Source organism: Eumetopias jubatus, unplaced genomic scaffold (assembly GCF_037043125.1).
Source record: "Eumetopias jubatus isolate StellerSeaLion01/CBP00866 unplaced genomic scaffold, mEumJub1_p1.0 scaffold_7, whole genome shotgun sequence".
NCBI classification, from domain to species: Eukaryota; Metazoa; Chordata; class Mammalia; order Carnivora; family Otariidae; genus Eumetopias; species Eumetopias jubatus.
In genome coordinates, this window is record NW_028274813.1 from 110,114,446 (window position 1) to 110,129,999 (window position 15,554).

The window sequence follows — 15,554 nt, forward strand, 5'->3', positions numbered from 1 at the left end:
CAATCAAGAAATGGGCAGAAGACATGAACAGACATTTTTCCAAAGAAGACATCCAAATGGCCGACAGACACATGAAAAAGTACTCCCCATCGCTCGGCATCAGGGAAATCCAAATCAAAACCTCAATGAGATACCACCTCACACCAGTCAGAATGGCTAAAATGAACAAGTCAGGAAATGACAGATGTTGGCGGGGATGTGGAGAAAGGGGAACCCTCCTACAATGTTGGCGGGAATGCAAGCTGGTGCAGCCACTCTGGAAAACAGTATGGAGGTTCCTCAAACAGTTGAAAATAGAGCTACCCTATGGTCCAGCAATTGCACTACTGGGTATTTACCACAAAGATACAAATGTAGGGATCCAGAGGGGTACGTGCACCCTGATGTTTTTTTTTTTTTATTTTTATTTTTTTATTTTTTTATTTTTTTTATTTTTTTTTAAAGATTTTATTTATTTATTTGAGAGAGAGAGAGAATGAGAGATAGAAAGCACGAGAGGGAAGAGGGTCAGAGGGAGAAGCAGACTCCTTGCTGAGCAGGAAGCCCGATGCGGGACTTGATCCCGGACTCCAGGATCATGACCTGAGCTGAAGGCAGTCGCTTAACCAACTGAGCCACCCAGGCGCCCCAACACCCTGATGTTTATAGCAGCAATGTCCACAATAGCCAAACTGTGGAAAGAGCCAAGATGTCCATCGACAGATGAATGGATAAAGAAGATGTGGTATATATACACAATGAAATATTATGCAGCCATCAAAAGGAATGAGATCTTGCCATTTGCAACGATGTGGATGGAACTGGAGGGTGTTATGCTGAGTGAAATAAGTTAATCAGAGAAAGACATGTATCATATGACCTCTGATATGAGGAATCCTTAATCTCAGGAAACAAACTGAGGGTTGCTGGAGTGGGGGTGGGGTGGGAGGGAGTGGGTGGCTGGGTGATAGATATTGGGGAGGGTATGTGCTATGGTGAGCGCTGTGTTGAATCACAGATCTGTACCTCTGAAACAAATAATGCAGTATATGCTAAGAAAAAAAAGAAGAAGATAGCAGGAGGGGAAGAATGAAGGGGGGGTAAATCAGAGGGGGAGACGAACCATGAGAGACGATGGACTCTGAAAAACAAACTGAGGGTTCTAGAGGGGAGGGGTGTGGGGGGATGGGTTAGCCTGGTGATGGGTATTAAAGAGGGCACATTCTGCGTGGAGCACTGGGTGTTATGCACAAACAATGACTCATGGAACACTACACATCAAAAACCAATGATTTGGGGCACCTGGGTGGCTCAGTTGGTTGAGTGACTGCCTTCGGCTCAGGTCATGATCCCAGGGTCCTGGGATCGAGCCCCGCATCGGGCTCCCTGCTTGGCAGGAAGCCTGCTTCTCCCTTTCCCACTCCCCCTGCTTGTGTTCCCTCTCTTGCTGTCTCTCTCTCTGTCAAATAAATAAATAAAATCTTTAAAAAAAACAAAACTAATGATGTAATATATGGTGATTAACATAACAATAAAAAATTTAAAGAAAAAAATAGATATTAAATTCTCACTGCTTATAGTGTGAGCCCTATATAAATAGCTCAAAATTTAGCAAAAATAGGAGCAGGACTCAAGAAATGTTTCCATAGCTATCAAATTGCCTACTTGATAAAACTGAAACAGTATTAAAAAATTGGAATGTTTCAAACTTTATTGGTATTAAAAGCTACTTGATTTTTATATCATGCTTTGCTATTTTTCCTATACTTGAATTTTGAAGCACCCTAAGGTAGTGATCTACCTCAAACATTAACTATCCACTTCCTAATATTCATTTCTATATTTAGTATCTGGTTTCCAGTTATAATATTCTAAATAAACTCATGCAAGACTGAGAGGAACTTTAGGAAACGAGACTTTTCACCTCCAACTTTGGAAGGTTTCCCAGATAAGGTTTTGACTGCTACAATTATAGAGGGCGGTAACAAACGTCCATCTACCCTTTAACCCATCCTCCACAGGAAGGGAAGGGAAGAAGATTGGGAGGGGTGCGAGAAAAGCTAAGCACGGAAACAAGCCAGCAGTCCTTCTCGGCGACCCAAAACCAAAGGTGGGATCACGACCTGTGCCTCCCTAAGCCACACTAGCTGTTCTGCCTTCCTTTCTGTTCTGAACATTCTCACTTAAAATAATGATCCCAATATAAAAACGGGTTGGGAGTTGAGACGAAACAACTAGACCACTGGGTGGTATTTTAGTATTCTCTCTAGCTTGAAAATCTTTCACACTGAGAACAAGTTATTAGTCCATAATGTTTCAAAGTGATGTTTGAAAGATTTTATAGTGTGGGTTTTGATAAAGCCTTTTTCAATTGATACGTTGACAGCCACACTGCACAAATTTCACTTATGTCCCAAGGGTCCACCCAAATTCCCTTGAGGGAATTATCATCAGTCATACTTACGCAGATCTGCCTTCCACATCAAGTTTGCCTGGATTGATGCCCTTTTTAGCAAGGATTGAGGAAACTTTTTCTACATCTCCCCTCTCTGCGGCTTTCATCAATCGGTCATCATATTTGTTCCAATCTGCTGCATGCTGCAAAAAGGAAAAAAATAAATAAACATGGCCTACTCTCTACACTATATTAGTAAGACTTTGTCAAGAAGGAAGGAAAAGAGAAAGGAGAGCAATACTGCATAATATATCACTCAATCTCCACTGCATCCCACATTTCCTTCTCCCTGCTGTGCTAACTTCATGAGAAGAGCCTCTTCAAAACACATGACATTCAAGAATTATTTTAAGTTCTACTTTTGAGAAAAGCATGTTTCTCATGTTCTCTGCTGTTTTCTTTGCCTTCAGAGCAAAGAAAGGAAATTAATAATTGTTGAACACCGGCCCTGTGCCAGCCATGATTTATTCAAACGACCCTAGTAAACTAAAATTGTCAACCCCATTTAACAGATGAGAAAAGTCAAGGCTCCGGGGATGTTAAAAGACCTGAGTGGCCAAACCCAACCAAGACTTCCCACAATTTCCAAAATCAGTGTGCTTCTCCTAGTCTCTAACTCCTGCTTTCAGATTTGGCTCTGGTCACCTATTACCCAAGACCTTAGATGCAGTGGAATTCTGTACATATTTTAAGATATCCACACACTCACAAAGCTTGTTTAAAAGGTACTGTTGGAAATATATTTATGGAGGCAAATTAGTCACATACACACATTCACATACACTCCGTCTCTGTCTCAAAGAGAAAGCAATTCATCAACCTTCTCTATTAGGATAAAAAGAAACTTCTACATAGAAAAAAACTGAAAAAACAAAAAAGACTTTAAAGTATTAACTATTTTAAAATCCTAAGACAATAGGATTGCAGGTGACTTTCATTTTCTTCTTTTTTACATTCAACATATATTGTTTTTAAAAACGATTTTTAATTTTAACAAAAACTCAGTACATGCATCTAAGAGGAAGATCAAAGGCAATTTTTTAAATAGGAGGATGTATCACATGATATATATTTTAATTGTATCAAGGTTATTTTTAACTTTCGAGAAAATATATGCAAAACATTCTGAGGCTAATAACTTCAATTTTTTCTTAGTAGGCGGAAATGTAGAACCCAGAACTAAAATACACACTATTTAACCAAGTAAGGTTTTAGCCTTTTAAAATAGTATACAATAAACTTATTGCTAAATTCTGTACTAAGCCCAGGACTATTTCTAGAACAAAGAAAATTGTACCTATTTTACAAAGCAATTCTGTGTCCACAAATAGCATAACAAATCTCTGAGGGAAAAAAAATGAATCTCTTATATGAAGCATATCCTCTAACTGTTCGATCAGTGAGATTACTTTGTATTACCTATCCCCTTCAAACAGCAACGCAAAACACCAATTTTCTAGCTAAGTAAGCAGTGTCTTCATTAAATACTTAAAGTGAAAATAAGTATGAAAATTTAATATGAAAAATAAATAAATACATTAAAATTTTAACCTACTCCTGAAAAGCAATGTTTCAATGGAATCTGGATCATGTAACCTACACAGGCTTCAGCATTGTTGTTTCCAAATTAGTTAAATTTGGAGATGAGCCCACTTCCTCCTAACTTCAAAAGCTCGAATTGTCAACTCTGAGACTAGCCCTATTTACTGGCTCAAAGTCTCAACTACATTTTAGGCATCCCCCCTTATTTAGCTTTAAAACAAAACAGTTTACAGACTCTAAATTGGGGAATGGTAGTAGATGAAGGCTTAAGAGACTTGTGTTTTCAAATGCCTTAGGGATTAAGTCATGTTTAAGACACAGATACTTGCTCGAAATTGATTAGTTTATCCTTGCAGTTAAAACAATCTCAACTTTATTTCCAAGTAAACTGCTGGCTGGAGAGAGGAGCTATTTAAAACACGAGAAAAAACCCTATGAAATCCTAAAGTAAGGCTTTTTAGAAGATAATTAAACATGATCCAAGTCTCATATTATCATGGGATTTTTCAGTTCCGCGTCACCAAGCACTGTTTTCCATCACGGTCCACTGTCAGTTAACAGAAATACTGCTCAATTACTAAGATTCTATTATGTGCTTTTTAAACCCAGAAAAAGAGAACTGTTGTTTGCTATCACTAACCCCAATCTGCTCATCAAATTAATCAGAAAGAATAACAGAGACCACAGTTAGTTAAACGGTAGTACATTTTACAAGAATACAGTTCAGAAAGCCTAACCGAGAATCTTCCGTGACACTGGACAGCAGGGATACCTACTCTGTTCTTGGGAGCACAAGAAAACCAACAGTTCATCATAGACAGGATTTAGTTTCTGGTAGCTAGCAGCAAGCTACTTTGCATTAAGTTACAAATCTCTGTGGCTCACAAAGCACGCCCTCAGACAAACTCCTAAGCAGTGAATCCGTCCCTCTCGTTACAAATCTTCCTGTTCCACAATCTTCATGCTGGGCTACACTTAGCTTGGATCTCTAACGATATTTTCTTCGTCTTCGGGATCCTTCTCCGCCTTCATAACGCTTGCAAATTATTTTCCTTGCGGAGCAGCACTTGATGAAGAGCAGCCCCCCGTCAGGTACTGTTAACTCCTCCTATTTCTTATTGTTTAGAAGCTGTCTTTCCATGAGGCTGTCCCTTTCGGGGACTCCACTGGGAAATCTAAACAGCCCTCTACATCCTGCTGCCTCGACACCGCAACAGGGACGCTGCAGTGCATGATAAAAACTGTCCGCCTCCAAATCCGCCCGTGAACAGTGCGTAGACGGCCTCCCATTGGTCGGGTTCTAGTTGATTCCATAGGCCTTGACAGCTGAGTGACAGAAACGGGCAGCTAAGAATATACTGTAAATGCATGCTTCTCCTCTGAGTAATAAATTTCAGGTTTACTGGGGACAAATGACTCAAACACATTGTAAAATGTGCTTATTATACATTGAGTGACATTATGACAACACGGTTAAGAGGTGAATTTGGCTATTCCACAAGACAATGTTTAAAACCAGTTTCCGTCTTAGGATGTATCATGAAGATATAATTGCCTTGATAAACAGAATATAAAATTCTATTTTAAGCAAATGTGTCACACTTTAATTTCACACACACACACACACACACACACACACACACACACATGCACGGAGTAACGTTTTCAAATTTTCTCCATTTCCCTTCATACCCCTATGAGGCTCACTACATACAAGCAGGTTTCAGTTTACAGCTGCTGCCAGTCTGTCTCCTAATATGTGAAATGAGAAGAGCCAGAGGCACCGCCAAGACACTAAATAGACTGCATTATGATGACCACTTTCAACAAATTTTAAATTTAACTCAGTACTTTTAATTTCTGAGTGTAGCACCCTGCCTGATCTGACAAGTAAATATTTTATCAGTCGAAAATCAAATTATCTGGATTCATGAATTACAAAACAATAAACATTAAAAACTAAAGGAGGCAAATGCATATTGAACACTGGGCCAGACTGTAGATACAACTCCGCCTGGGGACAAAGCAGCCTACGTCTCTACATTCTTTATGATGTTTAACAATACTTGTACCAACGTTCCTTACATTACCAAGGAAAACAACAAACATCTAAAAGTTCCAGGCTATTTTTTTACCTTCTATTACCACAATAGCACGACAGTAATTTATACTTCCTCCAAAAAGACAAATTTGGGAAAACTGTTTCATGGCAATGCAAAACATTCCACCACAAGTGTTTATAGGCAGGAGACAACTGCTATACTATAGATCATGCTGCCAGTTAAAAACTGTTACAAACTTAATCAAGCAATCCGCTTCCTACTAACTTTAAAATATTAGGCACATATTCTAATTTATAAAATATGTAAGTTCATAATGTATTATTTTTGAGACAATTATTTTTTTCCCCAAATCACATTAGCCATCACAATGGACTCTTGGCTAGACCCTGAGACTCCACCCACTCTATTTCACCCTTCATCAGAGGGAATCTGGGATGAAACTCAGGACCTGTCCTTTGGTTAACAAAGCAAGCACATTCTTTCTAGAAATAGGACTGCAAAGGCAAAAGAAATAAAAAGGAGGAAATCTATAACAAGTAAAAAAACCATGTAAGGAACTGTCCATGCTAAGGCTTAGGAAGACAGGATTTATATGCCCTCCTCTACTGTGGACATCCTGAGCCTCTGCATCCTCTGTCACAATCTCCTGTTCCTACTCTCACACCCTCCTTCCCAGATATTTCTCAAAATCCCTAAGTCCCACCTTTGCTGTCCCCCATGCCTGTAGATTCTTCTCTCACTTTCTCAAAAGGTACTTCCTTTTGGTACTTCTCACACCTCATATCTAAACAACCCCAGCCTCACTCTACTCTTACCACTTTTTTTTTAAAGTAAGCTCTACATCCAATTTGGGCTTGAACTCATGATCCCAAGATCAAGAACCACATGCTCTACTGACTGAGCCAGCTAGGCGCCCCTATTCCTACCACTCTTAAAATTCCTACCCTGTTGTACTTTTCTTCATAATCCCCATCAGTATCTGCCATCATATCATATGTTTATTTATTAGCTTACTGCCTATGTCTGCTTTTTGCTTCAAAAAGAATCAAAATAATCAGGGGGCTGACTGAATTCAACAGCATATTATAAGGATTACACACCATGACCAAGTGGGGTTTATTCCTGGAATGCAAGGATGGTTCAACAGATGAAAAGTGATCAATGTAATATACCACATTAACAGAATTAAGGACAAAAATCACATGAGCATCTCAATTGATGTATATAAAGCATTAGACAAGATTCAAACATCTTTCATTATAAAAACATTCAACAAACTGGAAATAGAAGGAAACTACCTGAACATAATAAGGGCCATATGTGAAAAGCATGTAGCTGACAACATACTCAGTGGTAAAAGAGGAAAGCTTTTCCTCTAAGATCAGGAATAAGACAAAGATGCCCATTCTTGCCACTTTTATCCAATACAGTATTGGAAGTCCCAACCAGAGCAATTAAAAAAAAAAAGGAAATTTTATTAAAAACTAGAAAGGAAGAAGTAAAATTATCTGTTTGTAGATGATATGATCTTATATGTAAAAAACTCTGAAAAATTCCACAAGAAAAAGAACTGTTAGAATAAACAAATTCAGCAAAGTTTCAAGATACAAAAATCAACACACAAAAAATCAACTGTGTTTCTATGCACTAACAATGAACAATCCAAAAATGAAACTAATGTAACATTTCCACTTACAATAACATCAAAAAGAATACAATAATGTGGAGCACCTGGGTGGCTCAGTCTGTTAAGCCTCTGCCTTCAGCTCAGGACATGATCCCAGGGTCCTGGGATTGAGCCCCACATTGGGCTCCCTGCTCAGCGGGGAGCCTGCTTCTCCCTTTCCCTTTGCCTCTCCCCCTGCTTGTGCTCTCTCATGCATGCTCTCCCTCTCTCTCTCAAATAAATAAAAATCTTTAAAAAAAGAATACAGTAATTAAAAATAAACCTAATCAAGGAGTTGAAAGATCTATTCACTGAAAACTACAAAACACTGCTGAAAGAAACTAGAGAAGGCACATATAAATGGAAAGGCAGTGTTCATGGCTTGGAAGACTTAATGTTATTAAGATATCAATACTACCCAGAGCAATCTACAGATTAAACACAATCCTTGTCAAAATTCCAATGGCTTTTTTTGGGCAGAAATAGAAAACTACATCCAAAAATTCAAATTGAATCTCAAGGGAACACAAATAGCCAAATAATCTTGAAAAAGAAAACCAAAGTTGGAGGTCTCACACTTAACGATATCAAAACATATTATAAAGCTACGTAATCAAAACATATTATAAAGCTGCGTAATCAAAACAGTGTGGTACTGGCATAAAGACATATATAGACCAATGAAATAAAATAGAGAACTATTGAAATAAGCCCTCATGTATGTTGTCAAATGATCTTCAACAGGGTGCTCAGGCTACTCAATCGGGAAAGGAGAGTCTCTTCAACTAATGGTGCTGGGGAAACTGGATATCCACATGCAAAATAATAAAACTGGGCCCTTATCTTACACCATATACAAAAATTAACTTAAAATGATTAAGACCTAAATTTAAGATGTGACCACAAAGCTCTTAAAAGAAATAGAGAGGAAGCTTTTTGACATTGGACTTGACAATGATTTCTTAGGTATGACACCAAAAGTACAGGCAACAAAAGCAAAAACAGACAAATGGGATTACATTGAACTTAAAAACTTCTGTACATCAAAAAACAAAACAAAAAAACAAAACACTTCTGTGCACTGAAGGACACAATCAATAGACTGCAAGGGTGACCTATGGAATGGGAGAAAATATTTGCAAATTATATTAGATACAGGGCTAATATGCAGACTATATGAAGAAATCCTACATCTCAGTAACAAAGAAACAAATAACCCAATTAAAAATGAGCAAATGACTTGAATAGACATTTCTCCAAGGATGATACACAGATGATCAACAAGCAGATAAAAAGATGCTCAACATGATTAGTCATTAGAGAAATGCAAATTATAATCATGAGCTATCACTTCACATTCATTAGAATGACTATCAGAAAAACAGAAAATGGGGCGCCTGGGTGGCTTAGTCATTAAGTGTCTGCCTTCGGCTTAAGCCTGGGATCAAGCCCCACATCGGGCTCCACGCTCCGTGGGAAGCCTGCTTCTCCCTCTCCTACTCCCCCTGCTTGTGTTCCCTCTCTCTCTGTGTCTCTCTGTCAAATAAATAAAATCTTAAAAAAAAAAAAAAAAAAAAACAGAAAATAGTAAGTGCTCACAAGGATATTGAGAAACTGGAACCCTTGTGCACTGTTGGTGGGAAAGAAAAATGGTGCAGCTACTACGGAAAACAGGATGGCATTTCCTCAAAAAATTAAAAATTAAAAAAAATTAAAAACAGAACTACTATTTGAATAAAGCAGGGTCTCAAAGAGGGATCTTAAACCAATACTCATAACAGAATTATTCACAATAGCCAAGATGTGGAAGTAACACAAATGTCCATTGATGAATGGATAAACAAAATATGGTACATACATGCAATGGAATATTATTCAGCCATAAAACGGAAGGAAATTCTGTCACATGCTACGACATGGATGAATCTTGAAGACATTATGCTAAGTGAAATAGACCAATTCCCCAAAAGACAAATACTGTACAATTCCACTTACATGAGGTATCGAAAGTAGTCAAATCATAAAGTATAGTGGTAAAGTAAAGAAAGTAAAATGGTGGTACCCAGGGGCTAGAGGAAGAGGGAAGTAAGGAGTTATTGTTTAATGGGTATAGCTTTACAGATTTGTGAGATGAAAAAATTCTGGTGACCAATTACACAAAAATGTGAATATACTTAACACTACTCAACTGTACACTTAAAGTGGTTAGGATGGTAAACTGTACATGTTTTTCATCACAATTAAAAATAAAAATAATAAAATGAAAGAAATGCAATCTCTCACAATAACATTAACATGATTAATAATTTAAAAAAAAGACAGTGAGGATATAGACGAAACAACATTAGCTATAGGTTATTGATTGTTCAAGCTGAGTTATAGGTTCATCAGGATTCATTACACCAAACGTCCTCTCAACTTCTGTATATTCCATGCACTTCTCATACATGGTCCAATAAATCTGGTTGGTGTATAAATTTGTAAACTATATATTATATTGCTTATCACCAATGCCCTTCACGGACTCATTAATTGGCAGGAAATGCAGCACATCCTTTCTACTCAATCCTCTCTGGATTAAAATTAAGCTATTAACATTTCAACATATCTTGGTGAGTCCACAGGCATATGCTAACAAAGATAAGCTCTGTGATATCAAATGAAAGCATTCTAAAAAGCAGCAGCAAGTTTTTTAAGGAGCACTAATGTTTACTGGATATTATAACAAATACCTTTCTAAAGTCAGGGACTGCTGTCTTTTGAAAAAAAGATATTCATCAAACTCAGAATGCAGCAAGCCAAAGTATGTACAGTAAATGTCAAAATACAGCTGTTTCTAGAGAATAAATAGAACATTCTAACACAAGTAGGTATTTTGCTTTCTAGACCTAACGGGAGAATAACTTTAAACTCCAAATCAACATAAAGGAAGTCACTTAAAAGTTCTGACAATGACTCCCTCATATTAACATCAATTGTAAATTCATAACTTTTTTGAAAATTATGAAATGTTTAAAAATGTTATAAAAGTAATACATGTTCAGTGTAGCAAATCTATAATACATTTCAGTTTGTTATGTTAAAATAGAGAATGTGTAATTCCACCATGCAGAAAGACCATTATTAAAAATGCTGTATATTAATCTCCAATCTCTATTCTTTTTTTTTTTTAAGATTTTATTTATTTGACAGAGAGAGAGACAGCGAGAGCAAGAACACAAGCAGGGGGAGTGGGAGAGGGAGAAGCAGGCTTCCCGCCAAGGAGGGAAGAATCATGACCCAGGCCGAAGGCAGACGCTTAACAACTGAGCCACCCAGGAGCCCCTAATCTCTATTCTATAAAAGATCTAATCTTTTATATGTTTTAAACCTGCATGAGTCCAACAGTTGCTTCATTTACACAATATTTAGGATAGAAGGTCTCCTGAGAAGAAATTTATAGATGCAAATAAACAAGGAGACTTTAAAATATATGCAAATCCATATAAAATATTTATATTTTAGAGGCAGACTCAACAGATTACAGCTAAAATGACTGATGACCAGTTTTAACCTAAAGGCAATTTTTTATTTATTATCCCAAAGAGAAATATACAGGATAACAGTAAAACTTTCATAAAAATTGCTTAAAACAAAGAGGAGTCAGAATATCTAATTATTTAACAAAAATATCTAATTAACAGATCTTAATAATTTTGGTGTCATGGACCTCTTTAAGAATCTGATGGTAGCAATGGATCCTCCTTTAAAAATTATATATAAGCACATATTCAGAAAAATTCACTGATCTCCCTACAAATATGGAATCCACGAACCCCAAAATAAAAAAACCCATAACATAAAGAGAAGTAGAGAGAGTTTTTTCTCTTATACAAGGTTCATAAAACAAGTACTCAAGAACTGCCAGAGGATTGGATAATTTAGTTGTTCAATAAAAATTTACTGAGCATCTATGTATAAAGGGATATAAATACTTCACCCAACTTTCAAATATGTATGATCATTTGATATGTGCCATGCTACATGGTGGGTGTTAGGTATACCACAGGGAAGAGACAGACAGACATGAGTCCTGGTCTCAGGCAGTTCACAGAAATAAAACCCAGTCACTTTCCTATTGATCTCACAGTGTAAAAAGACAGACAGATATATATGTAAACATGCAAATAATCGTAATACACTGTGATAATACCACAATAGTTATGTGTAAGGTATAGAAGTAGTTCAAAAGACAGAAAAGTCAGAAGTTTTGTAGAAAAAAACTAAACTAACTACTGAAGGATGAGTAGAAAATCACCAGGTTTGAAATAGCACGACAAATTAGGAAAATACCAACTCAACTTGCAGCCCTTTATGGTTTATAAAGCACTTCATATTCATGATTGTCAATTAAAATCTATATGCAATTGACTCACATACACACAACCCAAGCTTCTCTAAGCTCCAGGCCCATGTATTCAAATATCTTTTTGACAATTCTTCAATGTCTTAAAACTAAGACATGTTCCTCCTCCTGAAATCTGATCCTATTCCAAATTGTGGTAACACAGCAAATGAAGCCATGATCTATCTAGTTGTACAAGACAGAAATCTAGAAATCAGTCTTGATACCTTCCTCTCCTTGGTCCTCCATCACCAAATCCTGGGGATTTCACTTCCCCATTATTGCTCAAATTCCACATCTCATTTCCATGTCCATCATCATTACCCTACTTCAAGTTAGCAGCATCCCTCACCAGGATGACCACAGTGATGAAGAGTCTGGCCATATTCATTCTAACCCTTCCCTATATTCTCCACACTGTAGCCAGAGTGGCTTTTCCAAAATGTAAACCTAGTCATACCACCACCACTAGCACTCCCTTCCATATACCCTGCCCCACCCCACTTGTGATCCTTCAGCACTTTTCTATTCTTGTGGGACAAAGACAAAATTCCTTAACAGAGTCTATAAATCCCCGAGCAGTGTTGCCCCTCAACCTCCTCAGCCTCATCACATGAAACGTTAACACTGTTTCTCATGTTATATATTGCAGATACTGAGTCACTAGGAGATCATGGAATTTTGTCCACTAAAATTAGCTGCAGAATGATTCGAGAATCCTATTATTACAACTTCTTGTCCAGTGCTTTCCACCAATTATGCTATTTCCACTTTTCTACTCATCTGAAAATAAATTTTTGATGTAAAAATGCAAGTGTATTTTAAAATTTTAAACATAAGCTTAGATGTCCTTTATAGCAAAAAAGGATGAAAACTTCCACATTTGCCTGTCTAAGCTTTTATGAAGCACCTACTACATGTCATGAATGGCACTGGGGATACTGCAGTGAATAAACCAGCCTACGTCTCTCATTTTTTAAAAAACCACTTTACTGAAGTATGATTGACATGTAAAAAGCTGTACATACTTAATGCTTAAACTCAATGAGTTTGGGGATAGGTACACACCCATAAAACCATCACAACCATCAAGGCCATAAGCTACCAGAGGCTCTCTTCTAATGGAATTTGATGTTCTAACAGGATAAGATAAGGAAAACAAGAAAGTATCAGGTGAGAACAGGGAAGGAGATGTGATGGAATGCTGGGGATAGATTAGAGTAGATAGACTGGCCAACCCCAAAGTTCTGAGAAGGTGATACTGATGATTCGAATGAAAAGTAACAGCCAGCCTGTGAGAATGTCCAGTTCAGATGGAGGGAACAACCAGTGAACGGTTGTTAGCATGTTTGGAAGAAGGCCAATCTAGCTGATGTATAATGAGTAAGAAGGATCACAGAATGAGATGAGGGACAGGAGGGCAGCTACCACCAGACCTAAAAGTGGGATTCCCCAGTTGTATCCTCAACATTGTTCAAAAGAGATTTCTTCAAGAATTAAGACAATTCTTTTTCATAGGGTTCTTTTGGCCACTTTAGAATCAAGACTAAAAAAAAAAAAAAATTCATCCCAACTTACTATTTTTTTTCACTTCCAAGAATTTATTTTAAAAATAACCAACTGAATCCCAACTTGCCTTGAAATGTTTATAAGATTAATCATTTTAACATAATAGATATATAACATAATATTTAACATAATAGATATTAGAATAATCTACCTCACCCACATCAGACCTAAAAACCTGAACCTGGCAATGAACTACACTAAAAAATCCACCAGAGAAGGAAAACAGCACCTCCAAAAATAGGATTTCACAATCACATCCACAAGATAAGGCTCTTCAAATAAAAAGAACATAGGGGCAACTAAATAAAGTCTTCTCCAGGGGGGGAAAAAATCCTAAATATAAACTAAACAACATGTACGTTTAGGCAAACTGCCCTAAATATCTAACTGAAACAGAACAGGCACTCATAGTACTCTACAATTGTCAACATTCCCCATTGCTAAACCCAAGGCAAGCTCTGCCGCAGCTGAAAACTGAGCAAACAGCACAAAGCAAAGCTCACGAAGCATAAACATTCCTTGCAGATTAGGCTGCACAATAAAGAACTGTTCTACAGTTCATTGGATTGGTGATAATTAAAAATATTTCCCCCATTCCATGTAGTCCAAGGTTATTTATTCCCCCCTCTTATATAACATCAAATTAGAGCTTACATAACAGAAGAGGCAAAGAAGAACGTTAAAATAAACCAGAAAAACAAAAGCTGTACATCCAGCTTCTCTATCCCTGGCCCCTGACTTTCTTCCCTTTCTCATTTTTCTTTATCCTTATTTAATTGTGCCCCATCTGCTTTTCTTTATCTCTCAAGCCTTCCACTGTGCAACTGGAAGTATGTAGTTATGACTCAGCGAAACAAATAGAGGAAAGGGAAAAGTGTAAGTCATCGATCATGTTTCTGACCAAGACAATAACAAGCTAAATCCTTCTTTATGGAATTTCTCTACATAAAAATATCATGGACCAAAAAGGTAATAATAGTTATTATTATTATTACTATTTAAATAATAAATCTAACATCTTCAGGACTGAAGGTAGCTATGAAATCTGAAGGGAAAAAAAAAAACAACTTTAAAGAACTGGAGTCGGAAAGACTGAGAAAGCACTGCTTTGATAAGATTTCCTGACCACCTGGTTTGAGCCTAATCTAGTCTGTTGTATAAATACCCCTCCCTATTGCAGGAGTTCCTTAACAAATTCCTGTAACAAGTTCCTATAACAAATGTTCCTTTACTAAAACTTGTCTAAAGGTACCCAAAAAAGTTTATGAAAAATATAGACAGGATATCACCTCTCCAATTTTAATAAGTATCATCCGTTTTGTAATACTATTTATTTTACCTTTCCTCACTAGCAGTAGCATTAAATTCCAAAGTAAATATAGATCTTAAACACAATAAATGATAATGTTTATCATACAAGAATAGAGCTCTCAGGCTATAGAAGTAAGATTTAGAATGTTAAGCAATTGGTTATTTGGGAAACATAAACTTTGTCCCTAGAAAATGTTATAGAAAAATGTATTCAAATTAGAGTTCTTTAAGTGCCTAAATGCCATGAGTGAAACTAAATATGAAGGTTAAAAACTGAGGAAGGTCTATTACGCCTCCCACCCAAACCTACACACACCAATGAACAGAGTAATACTTCTGGTGAATTTTAACAAACATTTTAAAAATGTTTGATCTATCTATCTATCTATCTATCTATATATCAAAACAGGACAGATTTAGGAAGCATTCTGTGTTTATCCCTAACAAAGTCAAGAGCAAAACAGATACACTTATAAAAAAGCCTCTGATGGGGTTTGACCGCAATGAAAAATAAGAGCTATTTTTGTTCCTTTGGCTTTCTATTTTTTCTTGGCTTTGCAAGGAAACATTAGCTAAACAAAAATA

General features: G+C 36.9%; 1 protein-coding gene across 4 annotated transcripts in view; it reads right to left on the minus strand.

The window, feature by feature from the left end:
- Positions 1 to 15,554, minus strand: part of UACA (uveal autoantigen with coiled-coil domains and ankyrin repeats) — a 101,127-nt gene that overhangs the window by 50,568 nt on the left and 35,005 nt on the right. For 2 of the 4 annotated variants that reach the window (XM_088025129.1, XM_028100330.2), the window contains exon 2: positions 2,444 to 2,577. In XM_088025129.1, coding sequence (XP_087881255.1) covers positions 2,444 to 2,577 — 134 coding nt within the window. Of the gene's footprint in view, positions 1 to 2,443; positions 2,578 to 4,752; positions 4,807 to 15,554 lie in introns of those variants that run through there. The other 2 variants (XM_088025130.1, XM_028100331.2) reach the window with 2 other exon arrangements.